The sequence below is a fragment of the Accipiter gentilis genome, chromosome 7 (genome assembly GCF_929443795.1).
Source record: "Accipiter gentilis chromosome 7, bAccGen1.1, whole genome shotgun sequence".
Taxonomy (NCBI): domain Eukaryota; kingdom Metazoa; phylum Chordata; class Aves; order Accipitriformes; family Accipitridae; genus Astur; species Astur gentilis.
In genome coordinates, this window is record NC_064886.1 from 44,557,206 (window position 1) to 44,572,443 (window position 15,238).

Genomic DNA, 15,238 nt, shown 5'->3' on the forward strand with positions numbered 1-15,238 from the left:
TCTCTGCCACTCTTTCCTTCTCAGGGGGAGAACTCCTCACTCTTCCCCTGCTCCAGCATGGGGTCCCTCCCACAGGTGACAGTCCTCCACAAGCTTCTCCAGCATGAGTCCCTCCCATGGATTGCAGTTCTTCATGAACTGCTCCAACGTGGGTCCCCCGTGGGGTCACAAGTCCTGCCAGCAAATCTGCTCCAGCATGGGCTCCTCTCTCCACGGGGCCACAGGTCCTGCCAGGAGCCTGCTCCTGCATGGACTTCTCACAGGGTCACAGCCTCCTTCAGGCATCCCCCTGCTCTGGCACGGGGTCCTCCATGGGCTGCAGGTGGATATCTGCTCCACCATGGACCTCCATGGGCTGCAGGGGGACAGCCTGCCTCACCATGGTCTTCATCGTGGGCTGCAGGGGAATCTCTGCTCTGGCACCTGGAGCACCTCCTCCTGCTCCTTCACTGACCTTGCTGTCTGCAGGGTTGTTTCTTTCATACATTCTCACTCCTCTCTCCAGCTGCAGTGTCTGTTGCCTGGTTTGGTTTGGGGGTTTTTTCCCCTTCTTGACTATGTTCTCCCAGAGGTGCTGCCACTGTTGCTGATGGGCTCGGCCTTGGCCAGTGGTGGGTCCATCTTGGAGCCAGCTGGCATTGGATCTGTTGGACATAGGGGAAGCTTCTAGCAGCTTCTCACAGAAGCCACCCCTGTAGACCACCCCCACTACCAAAACCTTGACATGCAAACCCAATACAGCCATCTTTGGTTAGCTTTGTTGACATAATTGGGCTCACTTAATTTCCTTTTTGCATGCTCTGCTCTGTGCTAGTGGATTGCCTAAACAGAACAGGTTTTGAACAGTATATATCTTCCCTTCAGCGTCAAAGCTGTGTGATTGTATATTCCCCCACATACTTTCCTGGCCTTAAAGTGGGCTTTTCCCTCTGAGTTCTGTGTTCCTATCCTCTATCCAAAGAGTGATATGCAGGCAAGTTCCTGGGTCCTGTGCTTATTTGGCACAGAGTCTGGCTTTGAGCTGGTGATTGAATAAGCTGTATTCTGCCCCCAAGGTGTCTTTGGCTTAAAGCCTTCCATTTAACAGAGAAGTTTTCTGTGTTACTTTTTGTTCTTTCTGTAGCACAGAATTCTTATATCCACACTCTTACCTTCTTGACAATTTCAGGATATCTATAGTATGGATTTCTCTGGGTATAGTTGAGTTCATAGGGAAACGTACTGTCCTGTATTTCTACCCATCTGAGCCTGTGCAAAATCAACCAGAAAGTGCTTGGGGATGAGGAGGTTGCTCTTTATTTCCATGCACATCAGGTGGCTTTGTGAAGGATATCAGCAGATGCTCGGTGTTACTGAGAAGTCAGATAGTGAAACCTAACAATTGTTCTTGCAGGCAGGAAGTTATGTTCGTGATGATGCTGTTCCCAATCTGATTCAGCTAATAACTAATAGTGTGGAGATGCATGCCTACACTGTGCAGAGACTCTACAAAGCCATCCTTGGTGATTACTCCCAGGTAATACCAAACACAACCAGCTTCATTTTCATTGTTGTACTGCAGTAAGCATGTTTACTCATTTCAAGGTGAGTCAACATCACACTATCTAGCTCCAAGGGACAGATTGCAGAGGAGGCATGTCTTCTGTAAGTTCACATTCTTTTTATTTTCGCTAATTCTCTTATGGAATTCCTGATTGAATCAGATATTCCTCTTTCTTCTGCTGCAGAAGTTCCTTGGCTGGAAGGAGGGCTAAGCTTGCTCTGGGAGATGGTGATAGTTTAATTTGTCATACAGGCATCCATTTATCTCCGAGGCATCTGATTTTTTTCTTCTTCTAACAGCAGCCCCTGGTGCAAGTGGCCTCTTGGTGTATAGGAGAGTATGGAGATCTTCTGGTGTCTGGTCAGTGTGAAGAGGAGGAACCAATACAGGTATAGCTTGGGAAAGAACAACAACTGTATACCTGGCTAGGCTGGAGCTGCTTCATGCTGGCTATGTGAGGGGAATACTTGCAATGGTTACTTAGCACTGGTGTCTGTTATGGTGATGGACCCTGGACAGGAATCTCCTTCCCATGCTACAGGCATCGGCTGCGTAAACACTCCCTGTGAGGAGTGCAGCTACAATTGGCAGAGCAGTGTAGTTTCAGTGCTAACCTAGCTTGCAGGGTATCTGCTAGGATCTTATCTGTGTATTTTGGTGATAAACCTGCTTTTCAATGTGTGGAACAGGAACTGTATTTTAAAACTAATAGTAAGATCTCCACCTAGGTGTATCTGTCTCACACACTCTGAACATAATGCCACAGGCTGACAAACTTGTGGAGGAGGTACAACACAGCCATTAAGCAAGACAGGTTTTTACAGTGTGTCCTGGAAGGCTTGCTGCAAAGCTTCTCTGTCTCAGCCTAACCTTTCTGTACTTTTTCAGGTAACAGAGGATGAAGTTCTTGATATTTTAGAAAGTGTCCTGATATCTAATATGTCTGCATCTGTTACACGAGGCTATGCTCTCACTGCTATCATGAAGCTTTCCACAAGGTTCACCTGCACTGTCAAGTGAGTTCTCATTGATGTACTGCACAGGGCTTTGTGGCAAATATGCTGGCATCAATTGTCTTTAGTAGAAGTATTTCTTGGACATGTTGTGCTTCCATGGTTTACAGGAGTCATCTTGTTATTTGTTTTACAGTCCTCCTTTGCTTGCAGGGTGGAAGACTTCCACTGATTTATACTGTTTTCTCTGTGGATGTACACTACTATGTAGGGACTTAATCCATGTTGCTGTTGCTTGAAAACTTTATGAGGAAAATAAGTCCTTACTTTCAGCAGACTGTTCTTTCTAGTTTGTTATTCAGATGATGGCGAGGAAAATAGCCTTGTTTCCTACCAATGGCTTCTCGGTGTGGGTAGCTGAGCTTTCTTATGATAGACTTTGTCTTTTGGTGGTATATTAATCACCTGCTGATGCTGCTATGAAGGGGTAATTCAGAAATGGATGTTGCGTAGATACTTCAGGAAAATAGCAGTGACTACTGTTTTAAATGACTTACACAGGACACCTGTTGAGCAGAAGCCAGATAGTGTCTTCTGGATGACACATGCTAATCCCTTGCTTATTGCCGCTAATTCCATGGTGTGTTTGTTTTTGTTTCCCCTCTGCCCCCACACAGTCGCATTAAGAAGGTAGTTTCCATTTATGGCAGCAGCATTGATGTGGAGTTACAGCAGAGGGCAGTGGAATATAATGCACTTTTCAAGAAATACGATCACATGAGGTAAGTGCTGATGGGTTTTGGTGTTTGAAAAGCATTATTATACTCTATTCTGATCTCCTGTGTACTGCACTTTGTGCTTTGAGAGCTTTGTCTGGTGATTTTGGTAGTATTGCAGAGGAACTAGAATTCCTCCCTCATCTATGGGGCTAGTGAGTGTTTTAAGAACTTAAAGTATCCTGGGAGATTGTTCTGTGATCAAAGACTTTCTCTGCCAAAACATTTGCCCTGCTTTGAGCTTGAACTTGACTAATTTTTAATTCTAGGTGTTGAATCTTAAATTTGCTAGCTGAGTAAGTGTCTGCAGGTAGCTTTTATCATGCTAGCATTACTACAGTCACTAGGTTCAAATTGATTTTAAAATGTCTTTTGGAATAAACATGCAGAGATCCATTGACTGTCCTTCTAAGCTGTGCTCTGAACTTGAGGTAATTCTCCAACTGTTAATACTTTTTAGTTTTTCAGAACATCTTTTTAATTCACTTTATCATCTTGTAGTATCTGTTTAAAATCTCAAATTCTATATGCAAAGGCATAATATTTCACTGCGCCACTTGGCATCCCTGTTCTACACTACGTGAGCATGTTAACCTCCTTACACCCTTATCGTTGAGAGGTCCCCATTCATCATTGCTTTGCTCAAGTGATTGTTTCTTTACAAGAAAGTTAAAACCCTACTTTGTTGCAATAACTAAAGCTATAGTACTTTGCAGATTAGTCATTAATCTGCAATAGTTAATGGTTGATACATAGGAGCACCACAGATTCTATTCAGTGAGGATCATAAGATTGGAGGAGATCTTCTGGGGATTAACTTCATCCACCCTTGAAAACTTTCCATAAGATGCCATTGGATGGAAAAGCATCCATTTTAGAGTCTAAATGAGAGGACAGAGAGAAAATGGGTGCTACTTGATGAAATATTGCCTGCGTTTATAAGAGCCTCCAAAGCTTGTTTCAAAGGCTATTCACAGTCACTTTTTTCCATAGGTACGATCCTATTCCCTACATGTAGGACACCAACATCCTTGTGATTTCCTCTTTTCTCTCCTCCCATGGGATCCGTGCAGCAGCTCAAATTGTTCTTAGAAAAGTCATGTTAATGAGCTGGGGCATGTGAGCTGCCTGGAGCTTCATGCGAAACCTTATGAATGAGTTGAGAAAAGTCTAGCATGAGAGGCTTTTGATCTGAGTGGACCATTGCAGACAGCAGTGTCTGGCAATCAGCTGGCTTTTGATCAGATGGCAGTGTACACTATTCATAGTTTTGGGAAGCATTACACTTCAGAAAAACATATGTGAACATTCAGTTTTACAAGAGAGCATCTGTGTTTTTTCCCCCCAGTATATTCTGGTGTTCATTACAGTGTAAAGGTCAATATTTAACAGTTTCTATTCATTAAGGCCTTGTTCATGGTCAAAAATGTGGTCCATTGTTGGGTTTATTGCCATTGGAACACTTTTTCAGCCCAAAAGATATGTAGACAGTGTGGCTTACCCCTATTACATGCAGTGCTTTGTGGCTTGATCTGCAAAGGGTAGTGGCCTTTCTTGTATTACAGACTAGTTCTCCCTAGACAGGTTTTCCTAGTTTTTTGGTTTGTTGTCAGGATCCTGGATCCCATGCCGCCTCTTCAGTCTCTGTATCATTTCAGGAGGGTACTCAAGGGCTGAACTTAATCTTTTTGGAAACTTAATTTGGCGAAATGAGAGCATTGTGATTTGCTTTGCCAACTTTTTCACCTGTTCTAAGTGGTTAACCACTCTGCAAAAAGGAGTCAAATGAGCTGACTCTGACTAAGCTGCATATGGAACAGAGCAGTTAAGTGTCCAATGTCTGCAGTTAATCCACCATTTCTCAATTTAATCTTTGTTTTGGGTTTGTTATCCTAGCCTCACAGTGGAAACTGTGTTAAGTACTAAGGGAAAACAGGAAGCAGGAGGACATGTTTGGCTTTCAGATGTCGACTAATGTATTTACACTGGCACCGAATGCCAGGAATTGCTTCTGACCACTCAAGTTGTCATGCAGTCTTACTGTTACCCTGCATTGGAGCTAAAAGGAAAAGGCAGGTTGCCCTGTGTATATCATCTCCTGAATTTCTTGAGTATTTGGATTGGGATCCAGGAAGATGGCACAGTGTAACTATGTCAGCTTCTTTCAGGCCAGCCCTGCTTGAGAGAATGCCAGTAATGGAGAAAGTCACCACAAATGGCCCTACTGAGATTGTACAGACCAATGGAGAAACAGAGCCAGCAGTACTGGAAACCAAACCTCCACCCTCTGGATTGCAGCCTGCCAGCCAGGTAATGGAAACTGACCTAGGATAAGTTTCTACTGCATGTCAGACCACACCACTAGCCATTGCCAACAGTAAGCTGAGACCATCTCCTTGCCCCTCTCTGCCTCTTTGCTGGTGATGATTGCATCATCTTTCTACTCTGATGGCTCTAATGTCAAGAACAGGTGTGTGGAAGAGGTCATTGTGGGGAGTGCAAAGAGCCAGGTGTGGTAAAGCCATATATCACCCAACTTGTCTTAGTGTGCACGAACTCCATCCTTCTCTATTTCTGTGGTCCCAAGAGCATGGAAACTAGATCTCTTGTGGGGCATGGGACCATAGCCAAACTAAAAACCTCTCTGACTGGCCAGCAGCTCTGTTGGTCTTCAATCTGAGAGCAAGTAGAATCCATTACATTTGCAAGGGAAAGTAGCAGGAAGCTGAATATGTAACTATTACATCCACTCTCTCATTAGGCAAATGATTTGTTGGACTTGTTGGGGGGAAGTGATATAACACCTGTAATCCCCACTGCACCTACAAGCAAGCCAGCCTCTGCTGGTGGGGAGCTCCTTGACCTCCTGGGAGACATCAACCTAACAGGTGAGCAGGCTGCATCTCTTCCAAGTCTACATTCTCAGTCCTGGGGTGGGATGAGGGCTGGCTAGTTCTTAACTTTCTATCAAGTCCCAGTCTTCATGCTTTTTCTTACCAAGATCCATGTTGGCATACAGGTGGGAGTCAGGGAATGAAGTCACAGGTTGACTCTGTGATTAGCTGGTGAGATGAGCATTTTCACAATCCAGCCTGGGAAAGCTGTGAGCCTTTCCAGAGAGGGTTGGAATATGTGAGGAATTCATTCCATTTGAATGCCTGCTAGGTTGAGAGGAGCCAGTGCTTGTTAATGAAAGCAGAGAAGTGGAGGATGACAACGCAGATGATATACAGCAGTTGATCTTTGGAGAAGGAGTAATTACTCTTCATTTTGTGACAGCTAAGTAATAATCCTTCAATGTTTCTTGTAGGTTCTCCAATATCTGCCCCTGCGCCCCAGATAGCACAGCCTCCGTTCCTGCTTGATGGACTTTCATCACAGCCTCTCTTCAATGATATTGCTGCAGGTTAGGGACATGTAAATACTTAGCCTAAGGGGCCACAGCACCCAACTAAAGAGGAAACAAGGAGTAGTAAAAAAAGGGGGGATTGGGAAGTGAAGTGTGGCACCGACACTGGAGCAGGAGGAGGGGGTGTGTTTAATCTTCAGAAGAGTTTCTGTCTGGGGTAAAGTAAATGTGTTCTGTGATGTTGAGAATGATCTCCAGATTCTGTAGGTCTGTTGCTTTTTTGTTTTCTACAGGAATCCCCTCAATTACTGCGTACAACAAGAATGGGCTGAAGATTGACTTCACCTTTGAGAGGTCAAACACCAACCCTAGTGTCACTGTAATCACGATACAGGCCTCCAACAGCACAGAGCTGGATATGACAGATTTTGTTTTCCAAGCTGCAGTACCAAAGGTAGACCCACTTAGGTCAACTACAGTAATAGGCAGAAGGCCAGCTGCAAATACTTCCCGATCAGTGCTTTCATGTAGACAGAAAATTGCAGCATGGTAATCAAGGTTAAGAGCTGTTCTCTTAGTGCTCAGTTTGGTCATCTCTTTCTAGTCTGAAAGTAAATGTTATAGAACACCAGTTCCTATCAGATTGGACTACTTCTGCTTGGACAAAATCTTGTTTTAAAATCACCACTTTCTAGGAAAGTTGCTAAACCACACACAGAAAAATGTTGGGTGGAAAAAAAAAATGAAGACACTAATCTTTCCCTTTATTCTTAGTTTCTAAGAAATACACCATGCTCTTTACAGTATGAATACATGAAAAAAAGTCTTTTGAAGCTATTAGCTGCCTAGAAAAATTTAAATGAGTCCCCACATGGTGATGAGTAGTGGTCCTTCTTTAAGCAGTGAATTGTCTCCCCTTGCACTTAGCTGCAGCACAAAATATGGGAGGCAGATGTTGCCTAGTTTATAATAGAGCAGACCATTTAAGCAGGGTTTGATTGGAATGTTCTTCAAGTTTGGGGAAAATATATTCACTTCTGGGAGTTTCACTTGTAGGAATTGGTAATGCTCTAACTTGAATTTGGATAGGTTTCATACCTGCTGTAGGAAGGAGTTAGGGAAAGAATGGGACTCCTGAATTTACAGGTGTGCTGAGCAGCCTTGACTGTTCTGCTGTGTGTGATACTTGAAACAATGCATCACTGCTGATCTTGGTATGCTACAGTAAGCCCCCACCCCCTAGTATTTGTGCTACCTGGATCTTACTTGTGTAGAAAGCAGGTGGACTAGTGAATTTAATTCATTAAATTCATCATAGTGATTATTTTGTTCTTTACAGATAGGGAATTGAAGAACTGATTATTTGGGGCCAGGAACTGAACTCTTAATTTTCCTTGCTTTCTCTCAGTGCAAACAAAACACTTTTATGTTCTTACTTGATTAAGCATCAAATTGTTTTTTCTTTGCCTTTTCTTCAGACATTCCAGCTGCAGCTTCTGTCTCCCAGCAGCAGTGTCATCCCTGCATTTAACTCGGGGACCATCACACAGGTCATTAAAGTCCTGAATCCACAAAAGGTGAGTGATTCCATGAACAGTTATTAAAGATACTGTCTTGGAATTGTGCGTTTAGTGGCAGTCAGTTAGGGATGCATCTGTGATGAGAGATAGGGAGTGAGGTAGTGAATGATGTGTTTTTAATGACAGTCATTTTGGTTAGGGTTAGGAAAAAGTTATGAAACAGGCAGGAGGTCCTGGCCACAGGTTTGGCCTTCTATTTGGTTATACTGCTAAAACAGATTCACAGCTTTGCTATCTTCTTGAATTCATTGAATGTCTTTTGCACTGGAATAGTTGTTAAACAAGTTTTTTAGATGGCCTTTCTAGCACAGCTCAACCTGGTGTTTGTATGTGTTGTAAAAGTGATGTCTGAAAGGCAAGCATCTTGCCATATAAATATATTCAACATTCGTTCTTGCTTTGACAGCAGTGTTACTTGAACTGTTTGTTACACAAAAAATAGCTTGATCCATAATTTTCACAAAATTGTCTGTTTTCTCAAGTGGTGTCATTTGTTTTTAATGTGATGAGTGTAGTTTTAAACAATTGATGGAAAAAATCTTTAGGTGTGATTTAATCATAATTCCATTTGGTTTACAGCCTTCAGAGACAGGCTTCAAGACTGGGATGCAACAGACTTGAGGGGAGGGAGGGGTGTGGCCCACATGTCCTCCCTAAGAGGCTTTGCAAGTATTTAGATGGCATCAGAAAGAAAAATAAAATTGAAATCACGTATTTCTTCCTTTGTGGGACACCTTAAGATCTTAAACATCTTTAAGAACTGAAAACATCTTAAGTTTTTCTTAGCTTAACATTTACATGCTGCTTTAGATGTTAAGTGTTGCTGCTAGACTGATGTGCAGATTAGAAGAATTCTCAAATCTCAGCCCAAGATTTCACTGAAATGGTTGTCTTCTAGTGCATAATTTTTGTGGTTTCCATGCCTCTCCCCTTATCTCCGTGTAGTGTGCTCCCCTCTGCCTATATTAAGGCACAAGACTAATTCTCTTTGTCTTGTATACTTCTGATATGAACTTCTCTGTAGTGCTGTAGAGCACCTTTCAAAGATCACTTTGAAAGTTATTTTCCGAACTTGGGAGAGTTTAGGAGTTTTCCTGTAAGATGCCAGAAGTTGCAATATATCCACCTCAGATGAGACCCACAAGATGAAATACACCTAGATAGTGGGATGTGTTCTTGTTGGAACACCAGAACTCCTATGAACACTTCAGAATACAGAGTGTTTTACTACCCTCTTCTCTTGCCCACTGTTTTCTAACTCTTCCACCTCAGGCATTTGTGCATCTCTTACTGTCCTTTAGATTGCTAGTGCCTCAAAGTACAGCTTTGCAAGAATCCTGTCCATGAGATAGTGTAGTTACCTGGAATACTCTGAGGGAGGCAACCTTGGAACAGCCTGGCTACTTAGGAGGTAGCTGTCTTGTCAGTGTTGTAAAAAAAGTCTGTTCACCTGGACATGGGCTGTCATTATGCTGGATTGAAACTGATGGCCAGTTTCCCAAAACACCACCAAATATAACAAAACCTGACACTGATTATATTGATCTATTAGTCATAAAGCATAGCTTCTTTATCCTGAGGCTGGTTGGAGCAGTCATTGTCCTCCTTTCCTCCCTCTGCTATTCTTTTTGCATATTTCCCTCTAGATATGGGGAAAAGAGCCAGAAATAGCCAACTTTGGGTTTTCCTTTTAGAGCTTTTGGGAAATGAGTTTTTCGAGAGTGAGGACACTATGCTCTAGCTGTTATTAAGGGCTACTACCTGGATGACAGCCAAATGACAAGAGTGTAAAACAACTTCTGAGCATTCCATCATTTACTCACAGGAGGAGAAAAAGTTCTTAGAAACTGTTTCCACTCTTTCTTAGGCTATTTCCTTCACAGTGCTACTAAGCTATGCAATACTTGAATTTTCCAGACTGCTGCCTCAAGTGAACAGCTAGTATGGGAATGACACCTCTCCCCACAAGCCTAAGTGCAAACCAGCAGAGTCCTGATCGGCCTCCTGCTTTCTTCCATTGTTAACTGGGATTTAAAGGAGTTATTTTTGTATTTAAGGACTTAAGCACTTATGAGAGTAGGGCCAGTGCAGAGGAAGATATGGGTAGAAGCTCTGCTATAGCTTTTCTGAGAGCTTGTACCTGATCTGAGAACTACAGCGAGCAATGAACCTCTTACCAGATTAAGCATTTATTGCAGTGTCATAGCTTACCCTGTACCCTGCCAGCAAGCTGTTGTGGTGAGAAAAGGTCTGTGTTTTGTATTCACGGGGTAAGGGAGGGGAGCAGAACATGGGGTGATTCACTGACCTTTAATGGAGACCTGAATTTGTTTTGTGTTTTTTTCCCCCTTTTCTCTTGTAGCAACAACTACGTATGCGGATCAAGTTGACATATAATCACAAGGGCTCAGCAATGCAGGATCTAGCAGAAGTCAACAACTTCCCCCCTCAGTCTTGGCAGTGAGGCTCTGGCACCATTCTTATTCTCACCCCACCCAATCAAAAGAACTCTGGGAAGAAGGTTGTGATCCTTGGCAATCCCCCAAACTGCACCACGGGCATGGGGAACAGATGAGACCTGCTGATGAGGAGGAATTTTCCTGAAGTGATTGCTGACTTTGAAGCATATCTGTTAAGACTAATCTCCTCTCCTCCGCTGATGAGGCTGGCGGCTTGTGGAGGCTACTGTGCACTCCCTCACATATGCATTCACAGCCAGAAGCAACATTCCCTTCTCGCCTCCTCTCCCCTCCACCCTTCCCTACCCCCTGCGAAGAAACACAGCCTGGTTGGAAGAGAAGTCTGGAATTTCTAGCAGGGAAACTCTTCTCTCTGCAGCAAGTGAACAGCTGTCCCTTCTTCCTGCTGTCTTTTTCCCCTGGGGTGGGCAAGGAGTGTTGTCATTCATTACTAGCTGGATTCCTTCAGGCACTTTCATCTGGGGCTCAGATCTGGGACTTGGGGGATGTCAGGCTGCCCTGCCTCTTTCTTTTTGTATCCCCTGTGTCTGAAGCGGCTGGAGGCTTCTTATGGCCCATTCAGTGCATTATTGTATACACCCACCTCTTAGTTATGTGATACATACCAAGAGCAAGTTGGGCCTTGGGAGTTCATCTGCAAACCTGAGACAGTGCAGGAAAAGAGGTGCTGGGTGAGAGTTGATAAAATTGCTTTGGTGCTGTACTTGGAAATTAAGACCTTACACTTGAATTTTCTTTCTTTCCATCAATAGCTACAGCCATGCAGATTCACAGTCAGTCTTCTGTAGCTTCCCCAGAAAATGTGGTGATGTATGAGAGATATAGAGATCCAAGGAGCAGCTGGTTTTCTACCACAGATGGTTTCCAAGCCTTTTAACCCATTAGTTGTGGTTTATGGGTAGAAAAGACATACTCAATTTTGTAGATCAGTCTTTGAGCAAGGGCTCTGTTCCTGCTGGGAGACTCATCAGAGACTATGCTGCAAAGTTGCTCTTCCCAGTTATTCCAGACCTTCTCCCCAGTTTAATTTCCAGAGCCTGTTGTAGACCCCCTGGATTCCATTTGAGTTACTTCTGACTGGGATATTTGTGTTGTATCTGTAATATTGGCACTGAAATAAAGACCATGCGGTTTAAAGAGACCTTTTCCCATTTTGTTACTTGGTTGATCCTTGTAGTTTGCTCCTTGCTCCCTTTTCAGAGAAATGTGCTAGTTCAGGTTCGGACTGAAAGTAACTAACTGTTTTTTGAATGGAAGCCAGTCTGAGTATTTGGATCCAAAGATGTGAGGTCCAGTACTCTTCTAAGCTTGTAGAAAGCTATGTTCAGTTATGCTTCCTAACGTGAACTGTTGTCGAGGTAGTACAGTTCTGTGAATTCTTATGGACGCAATTACAGGACATAAAGCACAGTGTAACAAAACTATTCAGATGTTTGGCCCTCTTCAGGGAGGAAGAGGGGAGGATATATCTTAGATCATCATCCATGAGTGTACTGGTAAACTGAAGGTAGTCCAGCTTCCAACCTAGTGCTTTCTCAAAAAAAAATGGGTGGCATATCTGCTTTATTTCTGTTCTAGAGCTTTCCAGATACTGATCACTCGGTGCTCTGATGGCAAGCTTAGACACATCTGTTTGCATCTGCAAAAGTGCTAACACTAGGCTCCAGTCCTTGCCAAAAAACATTGCAAGCGTGGTGCACAATGCACTTAGGGAAAATTGAAGACCTATTCTGCCCTTGAATTGGGAGCAGGAGGCCACTAAAGGTTGTTCAGTCTGCTTTGGTTTTAACTGCATTAAGTAATATAACATAGGACTGACTGTCACTGACTTAAGTTCTGGTCTGTGTAGTGGGATAAGTTTAGCTTCTCTTGGAGGGCATTTTTGCTGCCTTACTGATTAAACAGATTTGGGCCTTTGGATTCAAAAGAGCTGCTTTATTCTCCTGGAACTGCCATCAGCATGGGGTTATAAAATCTAGAAGAATGATGTATGATTTTCTTAAAATTAATTCTGGTTGTGGCAGGGTCATGCTTTGGCTATCAGTGGTGAGATAGATACTGTGCTTCAGCTAGAAGCATCATGAAGCAGGCAGTCTTGCAGAAAATGGCTGAATCAAAGTTCACTTGTAGGTGCTGAGCATTTACCTTTGTTCCTTTCACTGCAGTTGTGACTGTTCACTACCCCACTAGTTCAAACTCCTTAGTGTTGAAGGCTGAGCATATTAAATCTAGATTCCAGTGAGCTCTGAGGGTGTCCCAGATATGAAGCTAATGAAAAGTCTTTGCCTTAGTTCCTGAACTCCCTATAAGCTCTCTCATTGTCCTCACAGAATTGTATGTGGTCACTTGTACTGAAAGATGGCATGCCTCAATCTCCATTTGTTTTTGCTGAGAAAGAACACTGGTGCAGGAGATGGGGAAAAAGAAGTAAATGGTCTCTCACCTGGCCAGTTTGTTATGGCATAGTTGGGAACAACTTACCTTGTCCCTCTTGCTGCACTTGTTTTCTGTCCCCTAGGGCAGCTGGGTTTTGTTGTTGGTCTCCGGTAAGCTTGTAGGGTAAATTCCTACTATGTTCTTTTCTTGGCTCCGTCAGCCACCCTTGCACAGTGTTTGTGTTTTGGGAAATAGGTGCTTTGTCATACTTTTGAGTCAAGCTGAAGGAGGCAGTGCATGTACCTGAAATGCATTTTGCTTGAAGCCATTCCTTGGCTATGAAGTACTCCTTTGTAGCAGCCGAACATTCCTGTTGTCCTTGGAGCTCTTTCCCTTCTCTGCTAAGGGATGGGGTACTAACATTATGCCAGAAGGAAGGCCAGGTTTCACAAGTTCCCATATCTGCAATACCAGATAACCATTGCTTGCTCCTTGACCCCTAAGTGCATCTCTTAAGCTCTGTGCTGCTGCTTTATTTTCTCACTGGAGAGTACTCATATGTCCACATCTGAGGCACTCTGAGTCTTTCTTCCACCAGTTGAATGCAACAATTCTTACAGGTCAGGTCAACATTTTCCTCGCTTCGGTGTAAGGGGAATATAAAGGGAGCAAGATACAGACTTCATGGCTAATCTTACTAATACCTGTATTGGAGACTTTGGAGCTGGGAGAGATTGAATGTCTGTTTTTTCAAGTGAATGTATTTTGAGTCAAAAAATGACAGAAAGAATAGTGGCCATAATTGGCCTGAAGGGGGAGGAGACATGAGAAGGTCATAAGATTTGACTTTGTCCAGGTTTTGATGGGACAAAATACAGCCTTGAACAACCTTTTGAAGCAATAGCAGTGAGGGGGCTGCCACCTATACAGTACCTTGGATATATAACTCAGAAGATGCTGAAACAGCTAGGAAAGGTGACTTAGTGCCTTCCCCAAGGCTGGTACTAGCTGCAAGATGGAGCAGCAAAGATGACTTCTTTTTTAGATCTGCTGATGCGCTTTCTATGTCTTCATTTTCTACTTGGGGGCTGTGAGGGAAGGAGCTACTGGACTGCTTCCCTCTAAACTTTCACTCTATTCCTGTATATTCCTTTTTCTTTCCTGATGTTGTAATTTACATTTTACATAGAGCCCCATCCCACCTCTTTGACAGTATAGTAAAAAAAAAAAAATAATAAAAAAACCCAACCCACAAAACCCCAAACAACCCCCCCCCCCCCCCCCCCAAAAAAAAAAACAAACAACAAAACCCAAACCAAAACCCCAACAGACCCAACCGAATTTAAAGTAGAAAGATGCCATTTGAGCAGGGAGCCTGGCGGCATTCTAACTTCTGCAGACCTATTTTTGAGATGTGAAAAATTTAAATAAATGCTGAGTCTTAGGTGAGTGAGGAGCATAACGGATGTAAACATTTACCTGGGATGCATTAGACTTCTGCTGTATGTCTTGTCTTTTGGTTGAAACAAATTATGAAGTGACTAATAAAAACGAGTCAATATTCAATGATTTAAAACTGTGCCTTGTTGCTTTTTGCAAGTACAGTGGGACAGGTTGTCTTCATTCTTAACATTTGGCCATGACAAGGTTAGATGATGTAAAATAATCAATAAGGGCAGAATTTGAAAAACTTTCCAGGAAATTTTGGAGAGCAAAATGCTTAAACAGTTCATGTGAAATATCACCCTAAAAGGGAGCGTGTCAATTTCTAGCAGCAATACTTGTCCAGGTGCTAGAAAGCTGTGATGAGATCTGAACCCAAGGAATTTTTTTTCCCTGCTGTTTGCAGCCTGCCATTGGAGTTTGTTACAATTCCCTTGCTGATTAAAAAGCTCCTTTTCATACTCCATGTGCATCCAGGACAAGGATTCTTGTAATCTCATTGTCCAGTAAGCCAATACATGTGCCTGCTGTAAGGTTCTTTGCATTTTCTAGTCACAGGAACATTTTATTAGATAACTTTTCATGTGTTTTCTAACACATAATTGCAGTTATCTTTGCAAAGTACAGTCTCCTCTGTGTTGCCGTGTGTTCTTCCTTTAGGGAAATTCCCTGGAGGCAAAGTAGTTACAGAACTATAAAGCTGTAGCTAGAAATGCATTGTAATCATGCCTTTCTGTA

The 15,238-nt window shown here is 43.0% G+C and overlaps 1 protein-coding gene across 3 annotated transcripts in view; it reads left to right on the forward strand.

The window, feature by feature from the left end:
- Nucleotides 1-14,339, forward strand: part of AP1G1 (adaptor related protein complex 1 subunit gamma 1) — a 52,669-nt gene extending 38,330 nt beyond the window's left edge. Inside the window, exons 14-23 of one of the 3 annotated variants that reach the window (XM_049804755.1) lie at nucleotides 1,394-1,516; nucleotides 1,843-1,932; nucleotides 2,432-2,559; nucleotides 3,174-3,278; nucleotides 5,441-5,582; nucleotides 6,034-6,160; nucleotides 6,583-6,678; nucleotides 6,915-7,075; nucleotides 8,100-8,198; nucleotides 10,564-14,339. In XM_049804755.1, the coding sequence (XP_049660712.1) occupies nucleotides 1,394-1,516; nucleotides 1,843-1,932; nucleotides 2,432-2,559; nucleotides 3,174-3,278; nucleotides 5,441-5,582; nucleotides 6,034-6,160; nucleotides 6,583-6,678; nucleotides 6,915-7,075; nucleotides 8,100-8,198; nucleotides 10,564-10,665 (1,173 nt within the window). In that variant the 3' untranslated portion in view covers nucleotides 10,666-14,339. The remainder of the gene's footprint in view (nucleotides 1-1,393; nucleotides 1,517-1,842; nucleotides 1,933-2,431; nucleotides 2,560-3,173; nucleotides 3,279-5,440; nucleotides 5,583-6,033; nucleotides 6,161-6,582; nucleotides 6,679-6,914; nucleotides 7,076-8,099; nucleotides 8,199-10,563) is intronic. The other 2 variants (XM_049804754.1, XM_049804756.1) reach the window with 2 other exon arrangements.
- Nucleotides 14,340-15,238: the final 899 nt, after the last annotated feature.